We start from the raw sequence: 15,530 nt of genomic DNA, 5'->3' as shown, positions 1-15,530 counted from the left end.
AATATTTACTACTTACATTAAAAGCAAGAGCAGTTATGTCACCTAAAACATTAATCTTAGAAATGCTGTTTATAATAGTGAAACCATTGTTGTCATTGAACATTAAATATTGGTAAAAAAAAATATTTAAGTTTTAATTTATCGCAATGATTTTTTATAAATTAAATAGGGATAATATAAGGTTACACGTCGAGTTGATGCACCTCTGAAGATTTTATAGTCTTAAAAATAATTAAAACGAATAGTTTAGATTGAACTATTTATTGCCAGAAACATTTAAAGTTAGTCAATATTTCCTTACAATCTGTATCGGAATAGATAAAGATCTTATATTCGAAGTTTTCTATCACATATTTATCAAAGCAAAATAAATAAAAAAAATATGGTAAGAACCATAAGAAGTACAAAAAATAGCACACAGTATTAGTATGTCAATAACTATCACCTTATACGTCAACTTTGAACTTCGTAACTTACAATTATTACGTCATAAATATGAAAATGGTATAGAAAACTGATTCAGACGAGTGAAAGCAGGCACCGCCATCTTCACTTCGAAGAATGTCTCGAAATAAATACATAAGAAAATAAAACATATTTTTCAATTGTTAAATGAGAAATTACTAATTCAGCAACTACAATTTCACAACACAATTTGTAGTCAAGGAATGTTTTACTGTTAAGTATTAATGCCTATTAATTAATGTGCGACATTTTACTGCTAACTTAAATTTACAAATGAATTATCTAAATTTAAATCTTACTTTATCTAAACCTTGTATTTCGGAAGCTGTTTAACGCGTCGTTCACAGAACGGATCGAATGATCTCACCGAGGTGAATCCTTTGGCAGTACTGGCAGACTGTTATGACCGATTTAACTTAAACCCATGCCGAGTCACGCAGAACAGCATACAACACCGAATTTAATTCAAAGTTCAGTTCACTGCGATGCACAACCCAAACATAAATTTACACTTTACAGGTACATTTTCACAGGTAAGTTTAATCGCAATTAAACCTTAGTGGTGTCCATAGAGCACAACTCTTGTAAAAGGGAGTACAAAATAGGTATCTATGGGTTTGTAGAAGTACAAGGTAAGAAGAGTTGGGCCCTAATGAACAAGATGCATTGCAGTAAACCAAGCAGGACAAAAGGTTTAGGCCTCCGCTTCAGCGGGAGGTGCTTCTTCTGAAACCTTCTGTTTCTTCTCCGGCGTCGTCTTTTCTGTGACGTCACCGTTGTCGGCAGCAGCAGATTTCCTCTTTACACCAGTGTCTTTCTTTTCTGTCTCTGTAAGTGTTTAATAAATTTTAATATTTCAACTAGCATATGGACATTTTATTTTTCATTTGTTAAAAAATTCCTACTGAAAATTAATTAAAAAATTAAGTAATAGTTTGGAATGAAAAAATACCTTCAGCGTCACCATTTTCAACAGCATCGTTGCTTTCGTCACCATTCTCGGCAGGGGTTTCCTCAGGGGCATCTCCACTGCCATTCTCCTCCTTGCCGTTACTTTCTGGTTTTTCCTCTGCAACTTTTTTGGCGGGAGATTTCTTAACTGGAGATTCTTTTACCTCTGTTGAGGTAACCTCTTCGGGCGCGACCTCTCTGTAATAATAATAATTGATTAGCTTATATTTTAGCGTCTGGTGGGTTACATTTTGATTTCTTAGATTTCTCCCCTCCCCCTCTGACCTCAAAATCGAGGTACTGAATTGTAAACTTTACCCATTATATGCTTATGTTTTGTCTAACAATTTTTTATTTACCATCGCACTAAATGACGTTATTGACTGCATTTTCTATTCTATTCTACGGCAAAACACTTTAAAACGGATGTATTATGCAGTCAGTCGCGTAGTTGAGTAGCTGCAACTAGAAATATGCAGTTAACGCATCGACCGACTTAATACTTAGAACAGGAAGCAAGGTTGTAAGCACTTGTAACAAAAACAGCTAGGCAGTTGTTGCGCAAGGCTAAATGTGGGAAAGTTGCAAGGAAAATGAACGTAAGCGTAATAATCATTGTTGAATGAATAAGTTGCTCTTTGCATTGAATTCCACAAGACGAATGAAAAGCGTTAAAAATAACTTATGACAACATAATATTGCCCTCGCGATAACTCCGATGTTGCAAAATGCTAGTACATATTCATAAATTTGAAACGGGCGCGTTCGTCGCTTCGGTGACGCTACCGCGCCGGAACGCTGCGCAGCCCGCGCCATCTTGAAACCGACGCACCGGCCGCGGCGTGCTTTCAATTTTCCCGTGCAATTAAACCTTCTAGAACCTTGTGTTGAATGCTAAAATGTGCTTAACACATTTATCTACTAATACAATTCAACGCACTACAGTACAATTACTTGACATACTTATATTTATGACTTACAACTTTCCCGCGTGTTGTAAGTTAGTCATGAAACTAACGTTTCATGACTAACTTAAGTTTAAATTTATAAATACACCAAAGCACGTACCCCTTTTAAACTGTTATTATTAATATGTTATATTTCCACAAGCAAATCAATTCATACGTACAACTATAGAAAATTATTAAGGTAGCCATTTTGGTCACGTTTACAAGCCGCCAAAACTGTGTATTTTATATATAAAACAGAACACAAAAAATTAAAAAACTTACTTTTTGTCGACAGCTGCGTCTGCCATATTTATTTTAATAAATTTAAAATAAATTGGTAGTTGATTAAATGCTTTAGCACGTGCTCCGCACTTTGCACAATAACGATCACCGCACGCTACAAACACCGACGATCAAATGAAGGAGGAAGGAAGAAAATTTCAGACGCAACGTTTCGCATACGCGTACGGTTTCGCGCCAACTTCGTTATGAGACATCTATAAAGTATTCTATGCGATGGAAAAGGATAGCTAACTATATGCTTGTTCCACTTAAACAACCTTGAATTAATGGAGGTGAGCAAGAGGTAGTAGTCTACCTTTCTCAGTCTACTCCTGTTGAAATTTTTTAAATTTTCGATTAATGGGACTTGGGTTATTTATACTGTATGTATATGTATTTTATATTCCTTTATTTTTCATTGAGCATCATATCAAGTGACAAATAATACATTAATCATACATTTTCTCGTATGTTTATCTCCTATAAGTTTACAAGAAAAGTCGTTTTATAAATTGGTTTGTTAAAAGTAAAACCTAGCATAGGTTAAATTTAAACTTCATAATTATATAGGTAGACTTAGCTTACTAAGCTAGACAACAAGTTATTACTTTTTATTACTATGAAGTATGAATAGTTCAATAAGACTACAATAAACTGCAAAAAGGTGTACACAACAAAGGTAATATACCTACAATCGAAGTACCTACTTAGATAATTTTTATTTTTATATTTCTCTACCACAATAGGTAATCAAAATGGATATGAACATTTTTGTTCTTAGATATTGCCGATTTGCCTTGGCGTGGCGGGGCTTCTTTATTTTTGTGAGAAACAACGTTCGGGAAATTTAATAATACCTCTTTACCATCATAAGCCAAGATTTTTTCGAAGTCAACGACCTACTACCTTTTTCCAAGTAAAATATATGAGTACAAAATTGTGGACCTTATTTCTTTAGAATACGGTATTGTTTAATATAATCTTTTGTAACATTATTTTCGCTGTGTGCGCGTCGTCGCTACTCGGTCCGGTGACCATCTTCTTTGATAATATTCTGAGGGTTCTAGGTAACTGAATAATTATCAAAATTAGAGCGGAAAAACAAAATGTTTATAAATTTTTATTACCAACGATCTAAACGGCCAAATCTTAAAGTATTTAACAAATACTATGGAACTTCATAATAGGTTGCATATCCTATATGTACTCTAGAATAGGTTATTTGAGATTGAATAGTCGTCAATATAAAGAGGAGAAAAGAAATATTTAGATACCAACTTTGATTAGGCATAGTGTAAATATTTTAACCATAACTGCAAATCGCAAACGATATCTGTGACTATGACCTTGTGAACTCAGCTTTAGGCGGGATTTTTGGTGGGAATGGGAAATGAGAATACTCAATACACTAATTACACTATTAGGCTTATTACACCACGCGATATTCAGACAGTCTTACTGAGATTCAGCCTAGTGTAATAAGAGCCATATTGAATGTATGGAGTATCTATTAAATTACATATAATAATATAAATTACTAATATAACATTTTAATAGTCATTCAAACTCGGCAGCTCCTACTCTAAGGTAGTTTCTTAAGTCACATGGCGACATCCGTCACCGACTACGTACGCTTGCAAATGAGTAAAAATGAGTTAGCATGCGGTATTCAGTCTAGTGTAATAGCGAGCTTGCTAATTAGATTTTAAGACAGTCTTACTAAGTCAGTCTGAATATCGCATAGTGTAATAAGCCTATACGTAATATGTATAACGATTGTAGACACGGTACCGTCGGTACCTACGATACGTTATAAGCTTGTAAATCAAATACGATATTTTTTTAGTTATAATTTTTTAACAAGTCTTGTCTCTTTTCTGCATAAAATATTTAAGAAAGATAAAACGAGTGCTTTATATTATTTGTTGTAATTATTGTTTAATTTGTGCTACATTTATTTTATTTTGGATTTACTTTTCACTTCACTTAAAAATTTATAATTTTAATCGCTGCATCTTGGTTTAGTTAGTTTTGCTTTAATCTAATAGATGGCGTTATACTTTATGAAAATAACATAAATAATTTCAGTTATTTATCATTATTAAACACGCAGAGACACAAATATATAATTGTTAATACAAAGTTCAATATAGTATATTTATTAACAGAGTTTTTAGATAGAACTGTTTGGAAAAAATGTAATAATACTTCATTCTTAAGAACGCCATCTATTTAGTGTTATGAGAAAAGTTTAATAAATTGCCAGATGTAAAATCTATTGGTTTGGTAGTAAATAGTAGTTTAAATCACTAAATATTGAAATGACATCATTTTCGTGTTGTATTTTTTAATTTAGTTTTAAAAAAGAAATCACTAAACATTAAAATGATATCGTTTTCGTCTTGTATTTTTAAATTGGGACCGATTTAATAGTGTCCCTTATCACCCTTAACGGGATTGTTAGAGAACCATGAAGATGATTGGCACCATCAAATTTGCCTTTTCTTTAGAACAGCGAGCTAACGGGCATAAGGCTTACCTTATGTCAAGAGATTCCTCTTGTCTAGAACAAGATACATCAAATTGGCTCAGAAATACATAAGTGTGCATATAGTTTCACATTGTGTCGGTGCGTGGCAAACACTACCTAAAATAATGCTCACTTGTAGAACGACGGACGTCGATATGATATGGGTGGAGCTTCGTATTCTGGTTCTAAGTCCGATAATTCATCTCAAACTCAGCTGCAGGTATTAATCCTAACAACGCTTCTGAACACTCTCCATGTAAAACGCGATAGAAGATGCAGAAAGACCCCATATCTCTACACTATGCCAAAAGATCAAGACACTCGGAAAGATTGGTCATGGACGATTTATGTCTATGTCTGTCTGTCTATGTCTATCATTTAAACCGCGTTCCGTTGAATACAGGAGCTAGTACTTGACAGACCCGTCCAAAAAATTTTAAGCCACTTAAATTAATTGTATTTTTTTAAATTACTAGTTAAAGGCAGCAAAAAATGTAAAATGTATATCCACAGATTTCTAAAGGGGAGATAATGGTTAAGGAATCTGTAGATTTTATTTTCTAAATTAAACAGAAGTCAAATCTTCTGTTTGTAAAATTAGTTTAAACAAATTATTTGTTTTCCTAATATATCAAATTATCCAAATTCAGATTATGTTTTATTTTTAATGAAGCTAATGCATTATTTTGCATTTGTGTTCTTTAAAAAAAATTAGAGTAAATGATATTAGTAGAAATGGAATTAGTAGTTCCATAAATATAAAGTGGCAACATTTTTATAATTGACCGCCTCTCGTGAGCGAATGAATCGTTCGTTCGCTCTCGCTCTGCCGATCGAGTTTCTGAGGAAGCCATTTTATTTCTTGTGAATGTGACGAAAAATTTTAGTCAGATTTCGAGTTTAAACTTTTAAAATCTAATAATTTCAATGAGTGCCTGTTATAAGTGTCTTTTGTGACGTGTGTATGTGCAAGGAACGTAAAGAATGTCTGCGTTTCCAATTGGTTTGTGTTGACCTGCCTATTTCTTACGTTCGCTCAGGCAGGCATCGATTAGTACAAGGTAGCCCGTATAACGGCAATTCGGGGCATTGAAATAAGTTCTAGTTTACGCCATGGGCAATAATGCTGCCACCGCTAATAAAAAGGTGGACGCCGCCGAAAGCGTCAAAGAATTCCTCGATCAGGCTAAAGAGGATTTCGAGGAGAAATGGAAGAAAAATCCTACCAACACCGCCGGATTGAACGACTTTGAAAGAATAAAAACGCTCGGAACAGGCTCATTCGGGCGAGTTATGATAGTTCAGCATAAACCCACGAAAGAGTATTATGCTATGAAAATATTAGATAAGCAGAAGGTCGTAAAACTAAAACAAGTAGAACATACGCTGAACGAAAAACGAATTCTGCAAGCTATAAATTTTCCGTTTTTGGTAAGCCTTAAGTTCCATTTCAAGGACAACTCCAACTTGTATATGGTTTTAGAATATGTGCCTGGTGGTGAAATGTTCTCCCACCTGCGTAAGGTAGGTCGCTTTTCGGAGCCACATTCACGATTCTATGCGGCTCAGATAGTCCTAGCATTCGAGTATCTACACTATTTGGACCTTATCTACCGTGATCTGAAGCCTGAAAACTTGTTAATTGATTCGCAAGGCTATTTAAAAGTAACTGATTTCGGCTTTGCGAAGCGCGTGAAAGGTCGTACGTGGACTCTATGTGGAACACCTGAGTATCTGGCTCCAGAAATCATTCTGTCCAAAGGTTATAATAAAGCTGTTGACTGGTGGGCACTTGGGGTACTTGTTTATGAGATGGCAGCTGGATACCCGCCCTTCTTTGCAGACCAGCCGATTCAAATATACGAAAAAATCGTGTCTGGCAAGGTTCGCTTTCCTTCACACTTTGGCTCTGATCTGAAAGACCTGTTGCGCAACCTTCTCCAAGTGGATTTGACGAAACGCTATGGTAATCTAAAAGCGGGCGTTAATGATATTAAAGGTCACAAATGGTTTGCAAGCACTGATTGGATAGCTGTATTCCAGAAGAAGATTGAGGCACCTTTCATCCCACGCTGCAAGGGTCCAGGAGATACCAGCAACTTCGATGATTATGAAGAAGAAGCTCTTCGCATTTCGTCAACTGAGAAGTGCGCGAAGGAATTTGCTGAATTCTGAGCGCTCTATTGGAGCCTGCGCGCGGAAAATACCGTGAGTAGGTGTTATGTTTTAGTGAACCTTCCTTGACATTAGTCATGGGGAATGATGAACATCTCTCAGCAATAGCTTTGGGTGAATATAAACTTTTGTGCCCAATGTTGACATCTGAACTGTTAAAATTGGTGAGGATAGAACTGATCCCTGATATGTGGCATTTGCTTACTGCCAGATAGATAAGAAGGCTAATATATCTATCCTATGGTGATATTTATATCATTTCTGATGATACTAGCCACAAGGAATGTAAGCCCTCATTTTTGGCTGTTTAATCAGTTTTGTAGTCTGCCTTTAAAATTGCGATAGTTAGCTTATTAAATAATTTATATTGTTTTTGTAATGTGGATACAATGTGTACTGCAATTTTTCTTGTTGCTTTTAGATTTGTCAGACATCAGAAGACATTACTTAATTATTGTTGTTATAGATATCACTTTCATTAGACAGTCTTATATTTGAGAATTGTGAGGTTTTGCTAGTATGCTCTATGTTTAGGTACCACTAATTATTTCTGTAAACAAAACTTGCTTTTGATATTATCATTTTAAGCAAATGGTGATACACGTCCCTTTTATCCTAAGTAAGAAGTTTTTTGGTGTAAGTTGTAATTTTGAGCTTTTGTTATTGATTTTATTTTTAGAAAATGTATTGTTGAATCATTTGATATTTTAGTTAAGGATAACTAAATAAAGATGAAAGAGATTAATTTATTTACCATAATGTAGTGTTCAGTTGTGCAATCCAAGCTCGTTTGTGATCTGATGTAAGGAGACCTTAAATTTTAAGTGTAATTTTATATAGTTCCTTTTATTAGTGAATGTACAGTAACCGAAGATGAACACAGCCGCATATAATGTCTCATTGGAAAGCTATCTCTCATTAGCATCATAGTTAAAGAGCAATAAATTTCCTAACATTCTCCATGGATAGCAATATGACCTTTAAATTATTATTGATTACTTAAGCACAAGATAATAAGGGAATTGTGAGATAATACTGCATCCATATGAGAATGTATTATAGCAACAGTAATAATAGGTAATATAATTAGGTTGTATTATATACAGGAATACAAAATATGAATGTTGCCTTGAAAGGCAGTCTTAGGAAAAGTATAATTAACCATTTAATCTTGTATAATGTGATGTTAGTGAGAGAATAGTGTTTTCCTATTTCATTTGTAGCTCAGTGGTCAGTTTGATAGCTATTAGATGTAGGACTTTGAATCCAGGCTGTACAAATATCATAGTTATTTGTAGTGAATTTAACATGTGGTATGTGCGCGTATGTGTCAATAGTCATTAGTTTAGGTCCTGGGAAGGTTACTTAACTTGCACATTCATCTAACATGTTTAAATATTAATTTACGCTGAATCCAAAGTCATATCAAACTTATTAAATCTATTCAGAAATTCTTGTACTAGTAGATATTGACCAATTTGCTTGTCTTTTAATATTTTACAGGTTAGTTAAGTTTCCTATGTACTAATTTAATTTAGATTAAATTTTACTGCAATTTGATGTCCTAACTGGTGGATAGGTGTAGCAAGTTATTGGCATATTAGTGCAGCTTTATTTGATGTGATAGACACTATTCCTTCAGTAGATATAACAATGTTATCAGTATACTTATCATACTGTCACAATCACAAATAAAGTTATGTCTAAAATTTTAATATATCAAGAAATAGAATAATGTTTGTAAAACAATTTTATGAATTACTTATTTTTAAGGGAAAAAAGCTAATGTATTCATATGATTTGGCACATTACAAGGTTATTTGTTTTGAGACTTAATAAACAGGATATGGTAATAGGAAAGAGTTGATGAATGAGGTTTTTTTTAGAATTGTTTAGTAATTGATGCAAACCTGTTACATAAATACGCCAGTTAGACATTCATAATGTAACATTATTTCTATAGTCATGTCTTTAATGTGTTCCTGTTAGGAATACATTCATTTAAAACTTATAAGAAATTAAATGATGTAACTTTAATAATCATTGTATATAACTAGAGTGATTGGACCCACATTTTAGGATAAAATTCAATATTGGCTTTGATTACACTTCATTCCATTAGCTTTCAAAATAACTCATTGCCATGTATGCAAATCTTTCTAATGTGAACATTTTAGTCGTTTTGAATATTAAATCCTAGTGACGGTGTGTATTTGAGAGCTGTCTTTTTATATCTGCGTACTAATTTATAAAATGTTCACGTCTAGATCTATTATATCGAGTGCCTATAGCATTGAAGTTCAAGTGTAAAAAGTCAGTTAATTTCAATCATTATTTGTCATCATGTATTGATCTTCCATAAATTACGATGAAATTAAAATATCGATGTAACAGTAAATATTTGTTTGATTTAAACCAATACAATATAATACATTTCAGGCCAATCTAAATATCATTTTGATCTGTGTAACTCAAAGGTTGAATTTATAAAGTTGTCTAATGGATCTCGCATTTGGCAGAACACGTCTGTTGCACGTGGGGTCGTTTGCCGTAATATGCAACTTCCTCATAAAGTGGATTTGTACACTGGTCTTGTCTGCCAATGAAATACAGAATTTTATGTTACCTTATAATAAAATCTGAATTATTAATATAGTTAAAAGTTCGTAAATTTTAAATAGAAAATTAGCGATATAGGTTACGTAAACTTTTAGATATTAATTCTTATTTAAATTAGCATAAACATTAGATTATCTATTCTACTTGTATATTGTGTATGCGCTACCAATGTGGGCGACAAACGTCATCCATTGATATCTGTTTACGTATTTTTATGCTGCCGTCATAATAAGCATTTAATGATTAAAACAGTCAGCATGGACATGGACTAGCGTACGTTATTTTGATGAAACAATTATTTAAGATGCTCTAATGAAATCGGCTTAAGTGAATTGTCAATTGTAATGCAGATTTAACGATGTCTGTAGTTAAAAGATTCAGTCATTAATAAACCATTACTCTCAAGAGTTTTAACCACGAGCGCAGCGCTCATAGTGTGTATAATATGTATAACCAATCGGTTGTTTTCTTTAATCGAATCATTGAAACACTTGCTGAAATGTCTGCCCCCAACTATATACGCATGATTAATGATTGTGTGAAGTTTATATTTTTATAACTATTTTATATTCTTTTCGTATGTTACTGACATCTTGGATTTTTATTGATGTATTTTTCGGTCGAAACCATAAGGACAAAACAGACAAAAGAATTAACTTGCTAGAGAAAAAAACGTTCAGATTATTTGTTATTACTCATAGTATAAAATATCAGGTAAAATGTCGTCTATTAATACTAGACTAGCATTGACCGTCGGTGCCATGACGTGCTGGAGACGCAACAGAAATAGATCCAGCTGTTCGCTTTACGTAACAAACCAAACACAAATAAAAATAAAAAGCAGCTTCCTCAGTAAAGATATTTAAAATAGATCCAGAATATAATTTTAATGAAATAGTTGCTATGTTGTATGGTTTAATAATTAGGCTAGAATGTTAGGTTTTGTGTAAAAGATAAATATAGTAAATATTATCAAAATAACACTTGGAATTCATAAATTACGAATGGGTGTGGATTTTGCATACCAACATGGTTGTTAAATTTGACTAAGAAGTAAATTTAAAAGTCTCATACGGATTTAAGTATTGGCATCTCTTTCTATGAATTAGTTTTTATGTTGCGAAGAGGGATAGCCTATACAATCATCTACTCGAAAGATGGTTTCATGTTAATTAAATTGTAACTCTCACAGATGTATTCAATCATTAATTGAGAGTCAACATCCTTAAATATTAAGTAAAGGTTTTAAGTTCACCTAATCCAATTGGGAGAGACATCTTTTTTTAATCGGGCTATTATGTATTTGTAATTATTACTATGTTATAAACAGAAAATTTAATAGTTTTACCCCGTTATTTGTAACGAATAAATCATTAATTGTACTGTATTACCTAAAGTACTGCTGTTTCTTTTTATCAAAGCAGTAACACGTCAAATTGTGTTACAGCAAGAGATGACTCGTTGTTACTCTAGAAAATTTGTCTATTTTCTTGAATATTTAATGCCGATAAAGTAAAGAGGATGGCCGTTTAAATTCGATTCTATATTATCTGCTTAATTCATAGACTAATCCTGAAGATAATTACTGAATAAATCTCTTATAAGAATCACTTACTGCGAATATATCTTATATATTTATGATAATGGTTTGTTTTTCTCATATTATGTTTGTAATCTCAACGTTTTTGATAAGAAACGTATTTTACATACTTTGCTTGTTAGCTCTTAGATTAGATTGATATAAAATCCACCGAGTGTTACAAAAACTGAAATAAAGGAAACCTATTATGTTGTATTTATACAAAACAAAAATAATCCTACCTAGGGGTTCCGGCATCTGATTGCAGGTTTAAGTGGTAATTTTTCTTTTAAAGCAAGTCTTCTGTAATACGTCGATTTAATGTCTATTTCCTCCCTATATTTGCCCGTACTCACTCGCGTACGAGGGATCATTTTTACTGAAATTCGTCACAGTAGAGTTAAATTTATACGTAGTCTAATTGCACTGTTTTATCTCTGTTTCTGTATACCTACCCTATGATTAGAGAAACGTGAATACTTTACCTAAAATGATAAAATAATACTGATTTATTTTATAGGCAATGAAGAGGTAATTTTGTGATTTGTTTTATGTTTAGGGATACCTAACATGCATAATCCACACAAGTGTAGGTAATTTGATAAATTGTCAGTCTTATATGAAAAGTACACTGGGGCCGAGAGACTTAGTGCTATAATTACAGCACAACTAAAGTGTGTCACAGTAAGTATGAAACTTGGATTTAAAAAGCTTTATGGAGTAAAACAATTAGTAAAATATAATTAAATAAAAAACTATTTCAATTATTGATTTTTATGACACTAAACTGTCACTATTTAAATGTAACGTCCTCGTACATTTGATGTTTTCGTTTGTTTAATTCTAATACTGTCTTAAGAGTTTAATTCTTTGAAAGTTTCCATCGAAATCATAAATTATATTTATTGGTCTAGCTGTGTTTTTAATTCATGTATCATTTTTATTCTGCGTTTGGATTTTTTATTTCATAGACAATGGACCAATTTGAACGCGACCGTATTCTTTATAAGGTTATCAATTAGTGACCACAAGTAGTTTAAATTTATTACGTTCATTATTCTATTTAGAATTGCTTGGAAACATAAATAATACATTTCTAGGTTCTTATCGCTTAAATTGGCACGGTCGTTGGACTGGTAATTGCATACTTATAAAGGTATCGTATTTTTAGCTGCATATAGCTTTTAGTACCATAGATGCAGAATTTCATGTTTGATCAGAAGGAGAGGAGAAGATATTTGTTATACACAGCATGACACAATTTCTTGGATACATTTTGTACAGTACTTTAGGAAAAAAAGTACCTGCGTACAAAGTACAATCAGTACAGTCAGAAGTGAAACTCCTTTGTAAAGTAATTATTATTAAGGTAAAAACCCCAATAGATGATAATGTACAAATATTCCATATTTGTGAAACTATATTGATACTGTTTACACTGTATACGTGCTAATGATAATATAAATAAATAAAAATCTGCGTTTACTGCACAAGACATTATGCGACAGAATTGTCATCTAAAAGTTCTAGTATGTAACTACAGAACGAATACATCAACCATTAGCGTGTATTTTTTCTAGATCTCCCTTTCTCACTCTCTATAAATCGCTCTTTCCCTTTTCTTCCATAGAAACGCTGCACATCTTCGGTACGTTCCGTTTCAAGTTTCACTTCAAAAACATATTTCAAGACACGAAACTTCAACTCCGATTTTAATATTGAGCTTTAAGACGAAGCGTACATTACGGTAAGAACTGTAGAACCAGCAGCAGTTTTTTTTGAACCCACTGAAGTATTTTCGAAGCAATTTGACTTAGGGTTGTTTAAGAAAAGAGGGTAGGTAACAGTTCTTAAAAGCCCGGAAACGCACATGGGAGCCTTCTAACAATGTGAGCCTCCCTCCCTTTTTCCTCGTTTTATATAAAAAACTACATTAAATTGGGGGTTGTCATAAGTGACGTTGGGGTAGCCAATGCAATTATTGAACTGTAAAATTAAAATGGCAAGCGGATTTTGTTTAAATTATCGCTGGTTGCAAAATGTTGAAAGCGTGGATGGACGTGGTACAGCTGGAATGATAAATTTCTTGGACGTCAGCCTAATTCTAAAATGTATGAAGCGTTGTTCTCAAATCCAGTAATGGCGGCGGGAACATGTGGGCGATACTAATTTATATGAATCTGGTAGGCTTGGGGTAATTCACAAATCAAGGGCGACAGACGAGAAGAACGAACGAACGAAGAACGAATCGGATCATTCTAAATTCATAAAGTGTCGTTAAAAGAAACATATTTTACAGGCAAAATTAACGTCATTGTCGTTGATTTTTATCAAAAACTAGTCTCAGATGATATTACGTAATAAGTTGTGATTCATCAGTTTTGTAAACTTCACGATGTAATTTAAAATATCACGATATTGTATGTGATGAATGAGGCCTACAATCTGGCGAGGAGTACGCACATCTACGCACCAATTATGTTTTGTATTTCATATTGAAGGACTAAATATGATAGTGTTATGAAAAGTGTTATTGAAAGAAATATGTGTAAAAAATCTCGCCGAGGAAATAATTAATTTATCAAAACGTCTATAGTTAAAAGAACTGATTTTTATAATTCAGTGACGTGGACAAAACTATTACAGCAGATTATTTGGTTCAACGACGTACCAGTCAATAATATGTATTTACCTGCCTAATCCTCATACTATCTTGGAGCTTGATCTTGTTGGAGAATGTTTTAAAATTACATAGTGTGTTTGTATTTTACACATGAAACGTTAAAATTTTACAATTGTTACGGTGTGACAAACATGGCGTGGGACGCCATGTTGCCTATAACAGTATTTTGGCGGGTTCTTGAAATTATGAATGCTAACAAAAGCCAATACTTGACAGTGTGAAATATTAATGCAATTTTAATTTTGTAACACTTCACACACAATCTGTGGATTCGAGAGTAATTGTCAGCAAGCTATTAATCAAATTAGCGGATTATTATGACGCAACACGCGATGACCTACAACTGTACATACTAATGGATGAACGAGTACTTTCTTTTAACCAAGGTTAATATTCTGTAATGTTTGATCGTGTTTTTTCGTCGTAATTCTATCGTCTTCAAAAAATTTATATAAACCACCCAATATGCTCGCTATGAATGGGAGGCCAGAGTAACAGTGAAATTCATTTACATTAACATACATGGTATTTTGTATAAATGACCATCTAGCCTATCAAAGATTTATGGCTAAGTGATAAGTAATATTATGTTGACTTAAGTTTCTACAATACAAGTGAATAGCTTAAACTCAGGTTATGTTAACTAAAATATTTTAGTGTTGTATAATGTTTTGGCACTTTCGTGTGTCTGAGATACCGCACTTGCACTTACATTCACTACACTAGTTTTATTAACTCTAAAGGTAGAATTCTCTTTGGGCGTCTTATTTCTGTTGTGTCAAGGAGTTGGATTGCCTCAGCATTCCATGGGTGCATTACAATGGCATTACAGTGCCACATACTTCTCTGGGCCGGCGCGGCGGCTGAAGTTGGTATAACCGTCGCCATTTTGAAATGTCAGACAGACATTGTCACTTGGCTCTTAAATACAACCATCTAGTAAAAGTCCAAACAAAATTTGTGTCACATTTAATTAAGCCATCTAGAACTGTATTTTCTAAATACTAACTACAAAGTATCATCAGTTTTATTAAGATATTTCAATAAATTATTAGGTTAGCCTGCATGACTTCAAATTTTATTTGACAAGTTTCATAATTGTTTATTGTTATTTACTGACAATACTTATATCTATGTCAGCGACGCTCTTACCGGCCAAGAAAGTGTATGTGGCAGTATACATATTTTTTGCCTCTAATTCCCGTTTTTCTTAAAGGTCCAAGAAAGTGCCCTATTTTTTTTTCCCTTTAATCCCTTTAATCCCTTAATATTTTATTCCGAAACTAGTCTATGGAA

At 33.1% G+C, this 15,530-nt stretch overlaps 2 protein-coding genes across 2 annotated transcripts; one reads left to right on the top strand and one right to left on the bottom strand.

Moving 5' to 3' along the window:
- Positions 1-245: 245 nt before the first annotated feature.
- On the bottom strand, positions 246-2,806 carry LOC110992591 (ATP-dependent RNA helicase has1). Its single transcript, XM_022258471.2, has 3 exons — positions 2,649-2,806; positions 1,418-1,614; positions 246-1,293 (listed from the first exon to the last, which is right to left on the bottom strand). The coding sequence occupies exons 1-3, from the start codon at positions 2,672-2,674 to the stop codon at positions 1,160-1,162; spliced, it is 357 nt and encodes a 118-aa protein (XP_022114163.1). The 5' UTR covers positions 2,675-2,806; the 3' UTR covers positions 246-1,159.
- A 3,152-nt stretch (positions 2,807-5,958) lies between these two features.
- Positions 5,959-9,751, top strand: LOC110992626 (cAMP-dependent protein kinase catalytic subunit 1). Its single transcript, XM_022258514.2, has one exon. The coding sequence runs from the start codon at positions 6,292-6,294 to the stop codon at positions 7,351-7,353; it is 1,062 nt and encodes a 353-aa protein (XP_022114206.1). The 5' UTR covers positions 5,959-6,291; the 3' UTR covers positions 7,354-9,751.
- The last annotated feature ends 5,779 nt before the right edge of the window (positions 9,752-15,530 follow it).

The sequence above is a fragment of the Pieris rapae genome, chromosome 9 (genome assembly GCF_905147795.1).
Source record: "Pieris rapae chromosome 9, ilPieRapa1.1, whole genome shotgun sequence".
Lineage (NCBI taxonomy): Eukaryota > Metazoa > Arthropoda > Insecta > Lepidoptera > Pieridae > Pieris > Pieris rapae.
Note: the sequence above shows the minus strand (reverse complement) of the source record. Positions and strands in the feature narration are given on the sequence as shown.